Source organism: Thamnophis sirtalis, unplaced genomic scaffold, assembly GCF_051295495.1.
Source record: "Thamnophis sirtalis isolate CommonGarterSnake01/CBP01778 unplaced genomic scaffold, rThaSir2_p1.2 scaffold_6, whole genome shotgun sequence".
NCBI lineage: Eukaryota > Metazoa > Chordata > Lepidosauria > Squamata > Natricidae > Thamnophis > Thamnophis sirtalis.
The window spans coordinates 43,761,010-43,775,972 of NW_028261386.1; the positions used below are offsets into that span (position 1 = coordinate 43,761,010).

Below are 14,963 nucleotides of genomic sequence, written 5' to 3' on the forward strand. Positions count from 1 at the left end.
GGACGCCGCTACCGCATTCACATACATTATTAGGAGCGGCGGTACTGAACTATCGCTCGCTGCTGCTGCCTGCCTGCCTGCCTGCCTGCCTTTACGCTGGGCGAAGAAGACACTTTCGAAAGATTGGGTTTGCTTTGAAAAAAAGAAGCTGAGTTTGAAGCTTCAAAGGTATAATCTCTTGATCCTTCGCAGGAAAGCAAAAACTTTACTTTTAGTTAATCGGGAAAATGACTAAGTGTCCTCCTCTAATGGACCAACGTTACGATTTACTAACCCCTCTGGTCCGTTGCTGCATTATTATTTTTTTCTTGAGAAAACAAGAAAAGCATTGCTTTAACTTAAATTCTCCTCTTTCCTTCCCTCCCTCAAATGACGTAAACAAAGGAAGTGGAAAAGGTTTGGGATTATTTAAACGGAACTGCATGTTACAGGTTAAAAAATAATGAACTGCCCATGCAGTTCTATCAACTTTATTGGGTCCTGACTTCTTTCTCATTATTACTATGCTGTCAAAAGAAGAGTTGCAAGACAGCAAATTTAAGTTTAGAGTATATAATGCATCTTTTTGGTCCCCCGAGACCTCCAAAATAGTATCTATAGTTAATGCTATCCAAATACAAAGATAAATATAGAAACAGAAATATATTCATTATTTTGATTTAAAGATTTTTTTTTCATTGTGCACTGAAATATTTAAAACTACCATGGATGGGTTCATTTTAATGGGCTTCATAAATGTTTCAGAATACTAAAAAAAAGATATAAACTTCATTGTTTCTTTTGGGCCAGTTTAGAAACAAAAGTAAAAGCTGAAGTGCAAAAGAAATTTAGACTTGCAAAGGAAAGTTAACTGCAAAAAAAGAGCTAATTTGTCAGTAGAAAAAAGAAAGGAATGAACCAGCTGATAAGAGGTTGGCAGAATAGTAAGATGAAAGGGAAAGAGCAGAGCTCAGATCTTACTTTGTTCTGTCTTCCGCACCAGGAAGAATTGTGTTGAAATGGACCTATTAAAACAATGTGTGAAACAACTCAAGTGTGTACAGCAACTCAAAATAACTCAAATAAGATGTAGTAACTAGCTACCATTAACAATCTGCAGATATCTCAAGACCTCTTTCTTATGACCTTTGAAGATCATAAAGGATAGGTGTAGTGAAGTAGACCTAATGTTTTCCTGTCTTCAAAAGAGGAGAAAACCACGAGCTAAATAATTAAGGCAGGACAGGTTGATGTTGACACAGACCAAGAGACAAATCATTGAGTAGTCGGTTTGCCAGGATTTAGAAAATAAGGCATTGCTTGGCAAGAACCATGATGAACAAGTAATGGCAATCCAAATTAATCTTTTCTGAGAGAATACCAGTTTAATTGATCACAGAAGTGTGGACATGTGGACACAGATCCCAACTTCAGCAAAGCATTCAGTGATGTATGTCATGAAATTCTACCAGCTTACAGGAAGTATTAAGATTCAGCAGGATCTTGTCAAACAGAAACATTGAGCAAAAAAGCCATGTGCCAAAAGGATCTTGATGGATCACAAAATACATTTTACAAGAAAATAATTTTATTTGGCCATCAGGAGAAAAATTGCTAATAGTAAGAGCAGTTTACCAAGACTGTTCCAAGACTGGTAGACTTTCCATTTGAAGTATTTAAAAAGAGGCTATATCAGCATCTGTCAGAAATATTGTATTAGTGAATTCCTGCACAGGTTTGAAGGAGTCAAATTAGATGATTTTCAAGATCCCTTTCAATCCCTCCAATCTTTTGACTCTATAATTAAAAATATCTTACAAGTACTTTTAAGCACTTTTTAAGTGCTTTTTAGGTATCTCTTGCTGTATATGCCCAAAAGACAGAAATTAAGTTTTAAATATATTTAACTGTTAAACATAGAAGGAACTGTATTTACAATTACATTTCTGTTACTTTATGAACAGAATATTCTGTAGGAACCATACTTTTAAATATATCCTTCTATGGAATGTTTACTAGCGTAAGAAAAGCCTTGCCAATATCTTATTTTTATTCTGTCCTCTATTTGCTTTTGTGTGCTATTCAGCAAAATGAACTTCCTTGAAGGGAAAATTGCTAATTGCATAACTGTTGGGAAAACTTTAATCCCCCATCCTCGGTACTATTGCTTCCACTATTTTTAGAAAGAAGTTTAAGCTATGCTTTTCTTCAAGTACCTGTATACATGTGCATGTATGATGTCTGACAGCTGAGAAATAATTTATTGTAATCTTTCCATGTATGTATGTATATGTATATGTATAAGTATATATATAAAGTAAACCTTGTTGAGTTCAGTTATACTTTAAGGCAAGAATTTATGTCATTGGGTTGTATTGTGTGTATAGGATTACAAGCTAAACTACAAAGCGTCAAGACATTTTAATATTCATCTGAGTTAAGGATCAAGAATATTTTAATTATCTTACATAGTAACAACATACAGCATGTTCTTCAGTCTTTGCTTTTAGATTTAGTTTTCTTTATTTTAGGTATAAACCATCATAACTAAGGTCTTAAATTAAGTGTACTTCATAATTTACAGAGCATTCCTGAACTTGGTGTACTCTAAGATTGCTGACGTGTTTTCATTTCTTTTAGATAACTGATATATTTATTTCTGTCTCTGCTGAGATTTATTTGAAACTACATCCACCAGTTCAGTCATAGAAATATGCAACTGGGGTAAGGCATCTGATAATTGCTCTCATGTTAACCTTTCACCTTCAAAACGTATAGGGCCTTTTAGATGTAATAGTGGGAATGGTGTCAAGACATCTGAGTAATTGTGACAAAACTCTGCTTTTGGTATGCTCTTCAATGTACCCTAAAGCACTTTATTAACTGACCTCTACTTTTGTTTCCCAAAAAGAGTTTCTCCTATGCAATTCAAAGGAAGAACTGAAGAAAACCAGATTGGACCTTTTGTTCCACCAAGAACCAATTGGTAATGGATAACATCTAATTTATTAGCTGAATCCCAGATGTCATAGGTGGAAGTTTATTTTGAGCAAAGCAGAGTCATATTCTGTGAATCTTCGGGGTGGGGGGAGGCCTTGCTTATGGATATCCAAACAGAATACCCAGATAATCTGCCTCTATTTAAAAAAAGATATGTGCTGAATCCCAAGAATATATTCAAAGAGGTAATAAGTAATCACAGTAGTTTACAATAGTTGAACTGACTATATTGATTTTCAAATTCTGTGTTTTCAGTTGTCTTTTTTTATTACTCTACCAACTTTAACTACATGTAAAATTGCATTATTATTTTGATACTCTGTTGTATTTCATAATTGGTAGAATTCTGTATTTCTGGATTGTTTTCCTAGAACTGGGACAAAATGAGTCCTGGGTAGAACATTTAACAACTCCTCACCCAGACAGCCTAGAGCCGTGATGGCAAACCTATGGTTTTATTTTATGGTTAATTACCAAACCTATGGAATGTCAAATCATGGAGGTGCTGTTTCTTGTTGTAACTCAGAGGTGAATAAGTCTGCTAACAGTTGGCTTCACTACCGGTTTGCTTCATATGTGCATGCGCATCGCAGGAGCTACTATGCAGTGCTGAAAAAGGAGGATTAAGAAGCCTTTTCTGAATCTGTAATGGTAAGTAGAACAGCAAGGAGGGGAACAGCTGTGCCACGCAATTTGGGTTCACTAGAAAGCAGGGTTTCCTGCTTTCTAGCGAATACAAATCACACGGTACAGCTGATTGTCTCAAAGCTGATCATAGAAACTACCGGTTCGCCCAAACCGGTACTATTTTTTACTACTAGTTTGGGTGAATCAGTAGCATTTCACCCCTGGTGTAACTAGTGAAAAGTGGAAATCGAAGAGGGGAAAAATTTGGCTTCTTCAGGTTCTCCCACCTCTTTCCTACCTACCTCCCCCCCATTTCCTTTGTTCCTTCCTATCTTCCTTGATTTCCATCTTTATTCTGCACTTTCCTCCCTTCCCCTTCTCCCCTTTTTCCTTTCATCTTTCTTTCATCCTTCCCTTCTCCTGCCTTTCCTTCCTTCCTCTTCCACCTTCTCTCCTTCTTCCTTCCATTTCTTTTTTTCATTTCTCCCTTTATCTTTCCTTCCCTTCCCAGCAGAGAGCTGCTGGTTGGTGGGGGAGGGAACAAGAGATTGCAGGAAAGGCCAGAAAGTTGTTTGGGAATGTTGAAAATGAGGATGATGTGACTACAGCAGCATGGCAGTGGCAGGGCTGAAGCAGCAAAAACCCAGCAGTGGTAAAGCAGCCACAACTTTCCCAAATTTCTTTTCCTCAGTAGCAATGGGTCCTAACATTCTGTAACTTAGCTTATTTGAAGTATCTTGACTGAAAAGGTTTTGCCTTGTGATACACCATTTCCACCAGTTAAAGGTTACCGAGCGTTTTAATAGCATATAGATTATTTATCAAGGTTCTGAGAAGTTTGTTCATTAAATGAATACTCTCCTGTTTACTAGGAGGAAAATGTAATAGAGGGGTTGGTAGGATGATCCTTACCCAGGAGTGAAATGCTACCTGTTCGGATCAGTTTGCCCAAACAGGTAGTAAAAATGTAACTGGTTTGCCCAACCAGTAATTTAAAAAAAAAAAGAAACCGGTTCGGGTGAACCTTTTTTTTTCGACGATCAGCTGTGACACGTGATTTATATTAGCTAGAAAGGATTTCCTGCTTTCTAGCTAATCTAAATCTCGTAGCATAGTGGATCCCCCCGCCCGCGCTGTTCGCTTACCTTACCTTTTTTACGCTCTGTGCATGCGCAGGAGGCACGCATGCTCACATTGCTACAGAACAAGTAGCAAAGGTAAGTGGATTTTACCCCTGTCCCTAGTAATGTGCATGTGATCACTGGCCAGTTCTGTAGATTAGGTTTTTTATACAGATTGATAGTCTTATGGCATATACAATAGAGAGAGAAAGAGAGGGTTGAATACCCAGGAAGATAAAGATGAAGGGAGCATCTAAGTTCTCCATAGTTGCTGTAAGATTATAAAGAAAGAATAATCTGGTGTTTTCTCTATTTATAGATGATTATTTTATTTATTTATAGGGTTTGTATGCCGCCCACTCTCGAGAGACTCAGGGCGGCTTACAGATAAAATGATGCTGGATAGGGATGGAAAAATGTCAGAGAGTCCATGAAACTTGCCTTGAAACTGTCCCTCATGAAACATATGAGGGTTGGCATCAATCTCTGACTCATTTATTTGCTTGTTTGTTTATATCCCGCCTTGATTTTTTTATAAATAATTCAAGGTGGCAAACGTATCTAAAATTACTTCTTCCTCCTATTTTCCCTACAGCAACAATCCAGTAAGATGAGTCAGGCTGAGAAAGTCACTGGCCCAGAGTCACCCAACTGTCTTTCATGGCTAAGGGAAGACTAGAATTCATGCTCTCCCAGTTTCTAGCCCGGTCCTTAACCACTAGCCCAAATTGGCTCTCTCTTAATCCTGGGGCAGTGCAATTTATGTTGATATATTGTTTTGCTAGCGCAAGATTGGAAGTTGTGGAGACCTGGCCATAGAATTGCCAAGAGCAGGACTCAACTGAATGGATAACATCATTGTTGTTTTGCTCACTCAAGGATGAAAGGGATGCATAGATTTATGTGGTCATGAGGAATTATCTTGTGGACACATGTCATAATAGTGAAATTAATGAAGCAAGTCCAACCTTAAAAAATTGGCAAACCCAAAGGACTTCTCTTTATTTTATATTAGTAAGAACAGAATGCAGTTTCCAGATATGCATTGAACAGTTTCAAAGAGAAAAGGATTAAAAGAATGTAGGCATTTGGGATTATTTTATTTCCTTTATTATTATAAAATCTTACCTCATTAGAAAAAGTTTGCTTCTCTTGTTATTTTTCTCATTCTTTCATTATCTGTTAGGAGAAAATAAATACTATTGCTGTTAAGAAAATTTGTCGGAGTAACTTTTCATGCAGTGTGCTGATGTGTGTAAATTACATTTGTGCTTTAGCCCTGCACTGGTTTCCTATTAGCTTCTGATTATAAATCAACATTCTAGTTTTACAATTAAAGCTTACATGTTTTGACTCCAGAGCACAAACATTTCAGACCACTTTCTCTGCCTAGTTTCTACTCTCCTATCTTGAATACTTTGGGGGAACTTGTTTATGATTCTCCAATGTTGTGAAGTAAAAATTGGAAGTTTATAGGTATATTTTCTCTAACTGCCTATACTTTGGAAAAGCCCCTCTTCCCCCATTTGTACTATGTTTCTACAAACTGTTAAAAACAATTATTTTGGAGAGTCCTGGATAAGTTGGGACCATCAGCTTGAGTGACTGGCAGCAGGCTAAAGTTTCAGAAGGCGGAAAAGATATGCATAGCTGTTACCATTGGCATGCTCTCCAGTTTTTGCTCTCTCTTTTTAACCAAAAAGATCTACACTTTAATTTGGCAACTAATGCTTAGCTGGATATATGTAACTTATTAAACCATATTGTCTGAACCCAGCCACTTGCAGCTGATTCAATAAGTCAGTTTAACAAGGAGGTCAGGTAGATAAAAAGGCAAATGTGATTCAAATATGGCATCTGCCTGGAACATCCTCAGCAGCTCATCTGAAGCACAAGAAAGCAACTCCTTTTTGTTTTGTGTGTGTGTGTATTTTTAGCAATTGAAAACCACTCACTTCTTTCTTTGGATCATTCAAACAAAATACTTAATACCTTATTTTTTTGGACTATAAGACACACTGGAGTATAAGATCATGATTTTGAAGAGGTAAATTTTTTAAAAAAATATTTGCACTCTGCAGGCCTCCCAAACCCTCTGCAAGCAAAAAAAAAAGGGGAGGGGATGCAGAGGCTTTGGGAGACTTGTAGAGTGCTCGTGGGGGATGGGGGCAAAATGGCCCAGGTTTTGCTATTTTTTGCCTTCCCCAGCCCTCAGGAGTACTTTACAAGTGTCTCAAACCCTCTGCACATACATTTTGTAAAGGGGGCAGGTTTTAGTAGGCCTAAAATTCTGTATTCAGTGTGTAAGACACACCCAGATTTTCATCCTCTTTTTTGAGGGAAAAAGATGCTGCTTATAATCCGAAAACTACGGTAGTTAACATTTTTATTTAATTTCTATTTATGATATTTATATCGCACTTTGCCACCAGGGACTGAAGCACATCTTCCTCCAATTTTAATAAGAAGACCTTGTTTAAATAATCCAGGGATAGACAACCAGTAATATACCTGCATAAATATAAATTTATAAATTAAATATAAAATAGCAAAAATATTTCACATTAACCCCAAAAATCTGAGCCTATCTTTTACATGCAAGAATTGGGTGGCAATATAATTTCTATATCAAACATGCAGCATTTTTTAGGCTAGCAAAGCCAGTATGGAAAGAATAAGCAAAACGTTACATTAAAATTTTATGGTAGATCAGAATTCTACAATGACTGGAAACAATTACCCAAGCTTTTCCAGAACAATTTTCACATATTGTTGATTGAATCCAACAGTATTCCAAGTCCGCATCTTTCTCCAATTCTAAAAGCCCAAGAAAACTTGGATGAAAATGACATATATTTTTTCCAAGTTCATACTGTTCTCAAAAAGAAAAAGTGGAAAATTTATGTTAGTGTGTAAATGTGGTGAAAGCAAGGATTGTTTGTCAAGATAGAAAGGTATGGAGAGAAAGTATAGTAAATATTGGTGGTGGAAATTACACTTCTAGGTTCTTTCTTGGAAGTGCTGCCTTGAATATTTTTGCCTTGCTGTATCTATCTTCTTTTCCGCAATTCGCATGTTACTTACCCAAAAAATGGAACCTGATGAGAAAGGGCGTTGGTACCTACCTAATAAGGTGGAGATAGCATCCATGAATGGGTTAACACAGTCCTTACTCTGATTGGACTGAGTCTGATTATTAATTAATTATTGACCTATATAACCTGCCTTGTGAGTGTCCCCACCCAGCTGTCTGGCAAAGAAAATAAATACAGACTCAACGTGTTTTCCAAACAAAATTTATTGGAATATAATAATACATAACCAGAAAATATTTAAACTCTCCCAATCGTCATTCAGAAAAAACGTGACAACCAGAACCAGAAGGAACAGTTCTACAAGGGTGGGACTGATGCTATCTCCACCTTATTAAAAGAGACGTATCAGGTAGGTACCAACGCCCTTTCTCAATAAGGGTGGAGATAGCATCCATGAATGGGACATACCCAAGCCTGGCTAATTCAAGGGTGGGCTGTGCACTGTTCCGAAATGAAACCTTGAGAATAACAGCCTGTAAAACCCTGTGCCTGAATGCGGCATCAGCCAATGCAATGCGCTCTACATGGGGCAGCCCTTGAAGAGCATTCGGAGACTTCAACTTGTCCAGAATGCAGCCGTGCGAGCGATTGTGGGTGTACCTCGATACACCCACATTACACCTATCCTCCGCAAGCTGCACTGGCTTCCAGTCGGTCTCCGGATGCGCTTCAAGGTGCTAGTTATCACTTATAAAGCCCTTCATGGTATTGGACCTGGGTACTTGAGAGACCGCCTGCTGCCAATTACCTCCCAAAGACCCATTAGATCGCACAGGGTCGGCCTCCTCCGGGTTCCGTCTACCAGCCAATGCCATCTGGCTACGACCCGGGGGAGGGCCTTCTCTGTTGCAGCTCCGGCCCTTTGGAACGAACTCCCTGCGGAGATTCGGACCCTCACCTCTCCCCTGGCCTTCCGAAAAGCCGTTAAAACCTGGCTGTGTCGGCAGGCCTGGGGTTGATGAGCTCCCTTCCCCTCTCAACAGGTGTGGTTGTTGGCTATCTTAAATGCTTGTCTTGTATTTGTGTGTTCCCTTTCCCGCTTGAGTTGTTCACCGCCCTGAGTCCCTTTTGGGAATAGGTCGGCATATAAATAAAACAAACCTCAACCTCAATGCAAATTTGTCCAATTTATAATTCCTAATAAATGGCAAAGGAGAGGCCCAAGCTGCAGCTCTACATATTTTGTCCAGGGTGAGTGGCCCACGCCATGGTGGTGGCCGCACTCCTAGTAGAGTGGACAATAACACCCGGTATCGACTCATGGCGTGCCTCGTATGCTGCTGTGATACATTTACGCACCCACTGTTCTATGGTAGCCACCGATACCTTTTGGCCCAACGAGGCGTCCAGGAAGGAAATAAACAGCGCATCTGAGCGGCGGAAGGTCGTTATGTGTTAAATGTTCATATCAAGTGCTTGGTGCACATCAAATGTGTGCCACCATTGTTCCAGCTGGCGAACTGGGGAAGGGCAGAAATTGGGAAGAATAACCTCCTGAGCCCTATGGAACCAGACCCCACAAAAGAGGGGTCTAGCCTTAGTACCACGGTCAGGGTAAAACCTGCATAAATCCTCATGCACTGAAAGGGTGTGTAATTCCGATATTCTTCTAGCAGATGTTATTGCTACCAGGAATGTGACTTTCCAGGTACGTATTCATATGGGAACCTCCTGCAAAAGTTCAAAGGGAGGCTCGGTAAGCGCCTTCAAACACCTTGGGGAGATCCCAGGCAGGGTAACGATGTACTACCGGAGGCCACAGATCGGCTGTCCCTCTCCCCAGGTAAGTATCGTGCTAAGAGCCGCAACTTGTCTTCTGATAGTGTTGGGAGACAACCCTTTCTTGAGACCATCCAGTAAAAACTCCAGGGTTTGGGAGATGGAAAACTCAACCAGAATGATGTGTCTGGAGCGACACCAAGCACAATATGCCTTCCAGGTTGTAAATGTGCAAAGTCGAAGGCCTCTTGGACACCTGGATGGTACCTATGACCCTATCTGAGAAGTCACCCCTCTGGAGAGCATGCTGCTCAATCTCCAGGCAGTCAACTGAAGCCACTGCGGCTCCAGTGACTCCTGATGAAGTGCAATCTTGTCTGCTGGAATCCTCCAAGGTCTCTCCGCCAATAGTGGCTGAAGGTCGGCAAACCACTGTCGCCGCGGCCAGTATGGTGCCAGAAATATGAGCTCCGTTCCTGTACTGATAAATCTTGCGGATCACCCTGGGTAGTAAAGGCACCGGGGGGACGGCATATAGGAAATCCCTGGGCCAGGGCAGCAAAGCGCATCCACACCCTCCACTCCAGATGTGTGGAATCTCGAAAAGAACCTGGGAAGTTGGGCGTTGTGCTGGGAGGCAAACAGGTCTACCAACAGGTCCCTGACCCACTGTACAATCTCCTGAAAAAGAGAAGGGTGTAATTGCCATTTGGCCTGGTCAATTCTTGACCTACTGAGCCAATCCGCTCGTACAGCCTCCCCAATATGTGCTCCACCCTGATGAAGTGTAGGTAGTCCTCCACTCAGGAGCCTAGTGTGTTAGCCTCTATCATTAGGTCCCGAGACCTAGTACCCCCCTGCCTGTTAACATGGGCCTTGGCAATTATGTTATCTGTTAGGATTAGTACGTGCTGACCCTCAATGAAGTGTTGGAACTTCAATAACGCCAATCTGATAGCCCATAGTTCTAACCAGTTTATGCTCATCTCCGCCTCCTCTTGACTCCACTGACCCTGTGTCATGTGATGCCCATGTGTGCACCCCAGCCATAAAGGCTGGCATACGTGATGATAGTGACCCTGTGGAGTACCCTGAAATGGCATCCCCTCTCTATGGCCCCATGCTGTGACTCCACTGGAGAAAGGTGATCAACCCCCTCCTGTGCAGGATGGGCAGCCATACGAGTCGCGGTGGCTGGTGCTGACTGAGCCTTCTGTTGGAGACCGGCTGCAATCCCTGGCGGATGGCCTCTGCCAAAAAGTCCTGGATGCCCACTGAAGGTGGTACCATGACCATTGGAGGTAAATTTGGCCAGGTCACTAAATGTCCCTCTTGCTGAAGCCCAGATGCAGTTGGGGTAAAGGTAGCTTCAGGGGCTCTACTTAGCGGTCGAGGGGATACATCCCCCCACAGACCCGATGTGTTGATAGGCAGCATTGGGCTGAAAGGTCCCTGGATGATGTCCAATTGTAATGGCAGCAAACGGTTGAGGCGGGAGGGGGTAAAGCCTAGGTAAATGCCCTTGCTTCTCCTGGTGTTTATCCTTGATGGTGGATTTCTTGGACTTAGAGCCCTTGTGTGTAGAGGAGGAGGCAGCCTTACCACTGGCCTTTTTCCCCAGGGCATTCTGCTCAGGGGTCACAATCTAGGGGCCAGATGCCTGACCTGCCAAGGAGAGTCCCTGGTCGGGCTCTGCCATGCTCCTGTGGGCCTCAGCTGCTATCTCCATGATGCTGCTGTCCGCCGTCTCCTCTGGCTGTCAGAAGCGCTAATAAAATGGCACCCATGAAGGAGGCTCCACCCACTTTCAAAATGGCACCCACGCCTCCATTCGCACTTTTTCTAAACAGTCTGGGCTTCAAATGCACTGGCCGCGACCGTCTGGCAAGATCTCCCTTAGCCGCCCCTCAAGCAGCTCGCACAGCCCAGGTAACTGTCCGTGCAGCTTCGGAACCCGTAGCGGAGCACCACGCCGAGCAGAGGTCGGGCGAGCCACATCACAGCCGGCTGTCAGTGATCGCCTCCACAAAGAGTCCTGCAGCCAAATTGACAAGCAGTCCCAACGGATCGTTAGCATGAAGCGTCACAGCCAGAGCTGCAGAATAGGCTCAAGTCCTTAATTAATTTTACCTCAGACGTTGACAGCCACAAGTGGCAAGATGAAAGTCCTGACAGAGGCAGAGGCAGGGACTGTGGCGCAATGCCCAGCAGCCAGTGGAAGACAATCAGAGACACTTAATATGAATAGCAGTCTCCAGAACTCACAGAATTCGATTTCAGTAGATTCAAAGGTAGTCATCAAGAGAGGAATTCAGTAGTGGATAACACGACCGTCCCAGAGTGGACTGAGTCGGAAAGCTGGGTGAGGACACTCAGAAGGCGGGTTATATAGACCGATAATTAATTAATAATCAGACTCAGTTGAATCAGAGTAAGGACCCTGTTAACCCATTCATGGATGCTATCTCTACCTTTATTGAGAATGTGATAGACATGTATAGGTAGACCTCGAGTTACAACAGTTCATTTAATAACCGTTCAAAGGTACAATGCCACTGAAAAAAGTGACTTATGACAATATTTCACAGTTAATGACCTTTGCAGCATCCCCATGGTCACAAGAGCCAAATTTGGACGGTTAACAACTGACTCATGTTTATGACCATTGCTATGCCCCAAGATCATGTGATCATCTTTTGTGACCTGACAAGCAAAATCAGTGGGGAAGTCAGATTTAACAACTGGGTTACTACCTTAAAAACTGCAATGATTCACTTAACTGTGGCAAGAAAGGTTGTAAAATGGGGCAAAATGCACTTAACAAATGTCTCAACAGAAATGTTGGGCTCAGTTGTGGTCATAAGTAGAAGACTACTTTACTACCTAAACTCCTGTTTTACCATTTATATCAGAAAAATCGTTCTCTGCATGTCAGTAAGAAGACGGAATCGTTAGCTATTTGGACGAGAACTGAGTTCAAACGACCGCGCTACCTTTCACCTAAAACGCGGTTGGTTGCTGTCATGGTTATTAATATTCCCTCTTAAAGGAAAACAGGCCCCGCTTTACGCATTTTTCTCGCCAGCCTTTGAATTACTACCATCCGGGGCCCTTTAAAAGGTGGAGAAGACACGCCCACGTCCTCTGGGAAGGTCACTTCACAAATCCTGGGCGGCGGTCACGGAAGGAGCCAATCCGTTTCCGTCTTACTACGAGGTAATTGAAGCCGCTGCAGAGAGAGAGAGAAAGATGGAGGCCTTTTCGGAAGGCGCGGCGCCGGTGGAGGGGGAGCGGGTACCGCCCGCTGCCGGCCTCTCCGCCCTGGTTCCCGACTGGCTGCATCAGCGAGAAGCGGAACGGCGAGAGGAGGCGGAGAAGAGGCGGCGAGAACGGGACGCGCAGTCGGTGTTGGAAGAGCAGAGCGATTTTTTCACCGCCTCCTTTGCCCGCGAGCGGGAGGCCATCGAAGCGCTGCTGTGGTCGGAGCCGGCTCAGGATGCCGAAGCGGATGCCGAATCCGTATCCGAGGCGGCTCGGCGGCTGCAGGATCTGCAGCGGCTGCTGACGGATTCGGTGCGCTTCTTAGCTCCGTATGAGGTGCGGCAGGCCCAGGCGGCGCTGAGCAAGCTACAGGGCGCGCTGTCGGAGAGGCGCCTCCAGTTGAAGCCGAAGAAACGCTTCGCCTTCACCAAAGCCCTCAAAAAAGACACGCCCTTCGCTCCGTCCAAGCCGCCCGCTCAGCATCCTCCACCGGAAAGCTCCGCCAAAGACCAGAAGGAAGCGGCGACCTCCGCGCCGCTGGACCCCAGTTGCGGCTTCAGCCGGGCCGAGGGGCGAACCCTGGAGCTCGGCCCGACCGACCTCCTGCAGCAGGACGTGGTGCTGTCCCACCTCAGGCGCTGCCGGGTGCTGTTACGCGGCAACCCCAACACGCTGCTGGTGCTCGACTGTCATGACTGCACCATCCTGTGCGGACCCGTCTCCACCTCGGCGCGAGTGGATGGGTGCAGCGGTTGCCTCGTGGCCCTCGCCTGCCAGCAGCTCCGGACCCACCGCGCTACGGAGACGAGCTTCTACGTGCAAGTGACTAGCCGAGCGATGCTGGAAGACTGCAGCGCCGTGCGCTTCGCCCCATACTCGTGGGATTACCCGGGCATGGATGCCGATTTCAAAACCGCTGGGCTTGACCGAAGCAAGAACAACTGGGACCAGGTGGACGACTTTAATTGGCTGGCCAAGAATCAGGCCTCCCCGAATTGGTGTGTGATCCCCGAAAAGGAGCGGATCACGGATTGGAATTGAGTTAACAGCCTTGCATTTGTAGAGGACTTCCAAAACAGCCGTATTGAAAAAGGGGAGAGACTTTTCGAAAGGCAGAACTAAAGCTGCAGTAAATAGTCCTGAATTACGTTTGGAATCTCTTTGATTGGGTTGCCAAAACACTTGTCCTGATAGCCTTCACTGTTTACCTGCTATCTGATTCTGTGTCCTGGTACTAAAGTTTAGTGTTGTGTATGCTGAGGTTCTACAGATTTGCAAATGTACCTGTAAGATTATGTTTTTGTCCTCTTAGGAAGAAAACTTCTGGGGCTGAAGATTTTAACTTCTTCTAAAATGTTACCCAGTTAGTAACTTGCTCACTTAAATGCTGAATAAAATTGCTATTAATTTACACATTGGCTATTTTTATCTGAGATGTGTTTATGATATATGTGGATTTAAAACATAGTCTTCTTGAAGAGTGATATGAGGTATTCAAGGTTAGGAATGGTAAAAGGACTAGCTTTTTTTGACAGAAGAAATAATTTAGAGATGCGTGGTTTCAGAACTACTTTTATCATTTTCATTTGTTAAAATTATGCTTCGTATTGGAAGCAAGTTCTTTCTGGGACACATCTTCATCTACTAGTACCAAGCCAGACAATTCTACAAAATTTGCAAAGCATTTTCAAGGTTATTCAGAAACTATGCCAGTTAGCATTAATTCACTTTGACAAAACATCATGCAGGTTGTACAGTTTTCAAAAATGCTTAATTTTGGATCCCAAAGGGTATGTGCTTTTAGTTTTGTGTGCCTGTAAAAATTCTAAAGATAACATATCTAAAAGGACACACCCCAAAAATATACAGGCCGTAGAAATTATCTTACCATAGATAAACACTTTAAGTGGCAGAAAGTTTAGTAGGTGCTTAAGTGTCCCTCTGAAATTAATAAACTACAAAAGGGTAAAGTAAAGTTTGCATTATACCTTTCTGCTACATTTTGTATAAAATATTTATTTTCACAATAATATAATTAACATTTTTTATAACTTTATGTACATTTCAAAAATATTTCACAATCTGAACATTTTAAGATTTTTGTTTTATTTCCACTTTATTTTTTACAATACCTTGATTGAAAATTTCTCAATTATTTGGA

General features: G+C 42.7%; 1 protein-coding gene and 1 long non-coding RNA gene across 2 annotated transcripts; both read left to right on the plus strand.

Annotated features, from left to right (window-relative positions):
* Window positions 1-70: 70 nt before the first annotated feature.
* Window positions 71-3,324, plus strand: LOC106541069 (uncharacterized). Its single transcript, XR_015696946.1, has 2 exons — window positions 71-168; window positions 2,620-3,324. It is a non-coding gene; the product is annotated as an uncharacterized LOC106541069 (long non-coding RNA).
* A 9,011-nt stretch (window positions 3,325-12,335) lies between these two features.
* TBCC (tubulin folding cofactor C) lies at window positions 12,336-14,213 on the plus strand. Its single transcript, XM_014056100.2, has one exon. The coding sequence runs from the start codon at window positions 12,791-12,793 to the stop codon at window positions 13,841-13,843; it is 1,053 nt and encodes a 350-aa protein (XP_013911575.1). The 5' UTR covers window positions 12,336-12,790; the 3' UTR covers window positions 13,844-14,213.
* Window positions 14,214-14,963: the final 750 nt, after the last annotated feature.

What these genes read in the sequence shown, in the direction of transcription:
- TBCC (XM_014056100.2), top strand. Translation starts at nt 12,791, where the DNA reads ATGGAGGCCTTTTCGGAAGGCGCGGCGCCGGTGGAGGGGGAGCGGGTA.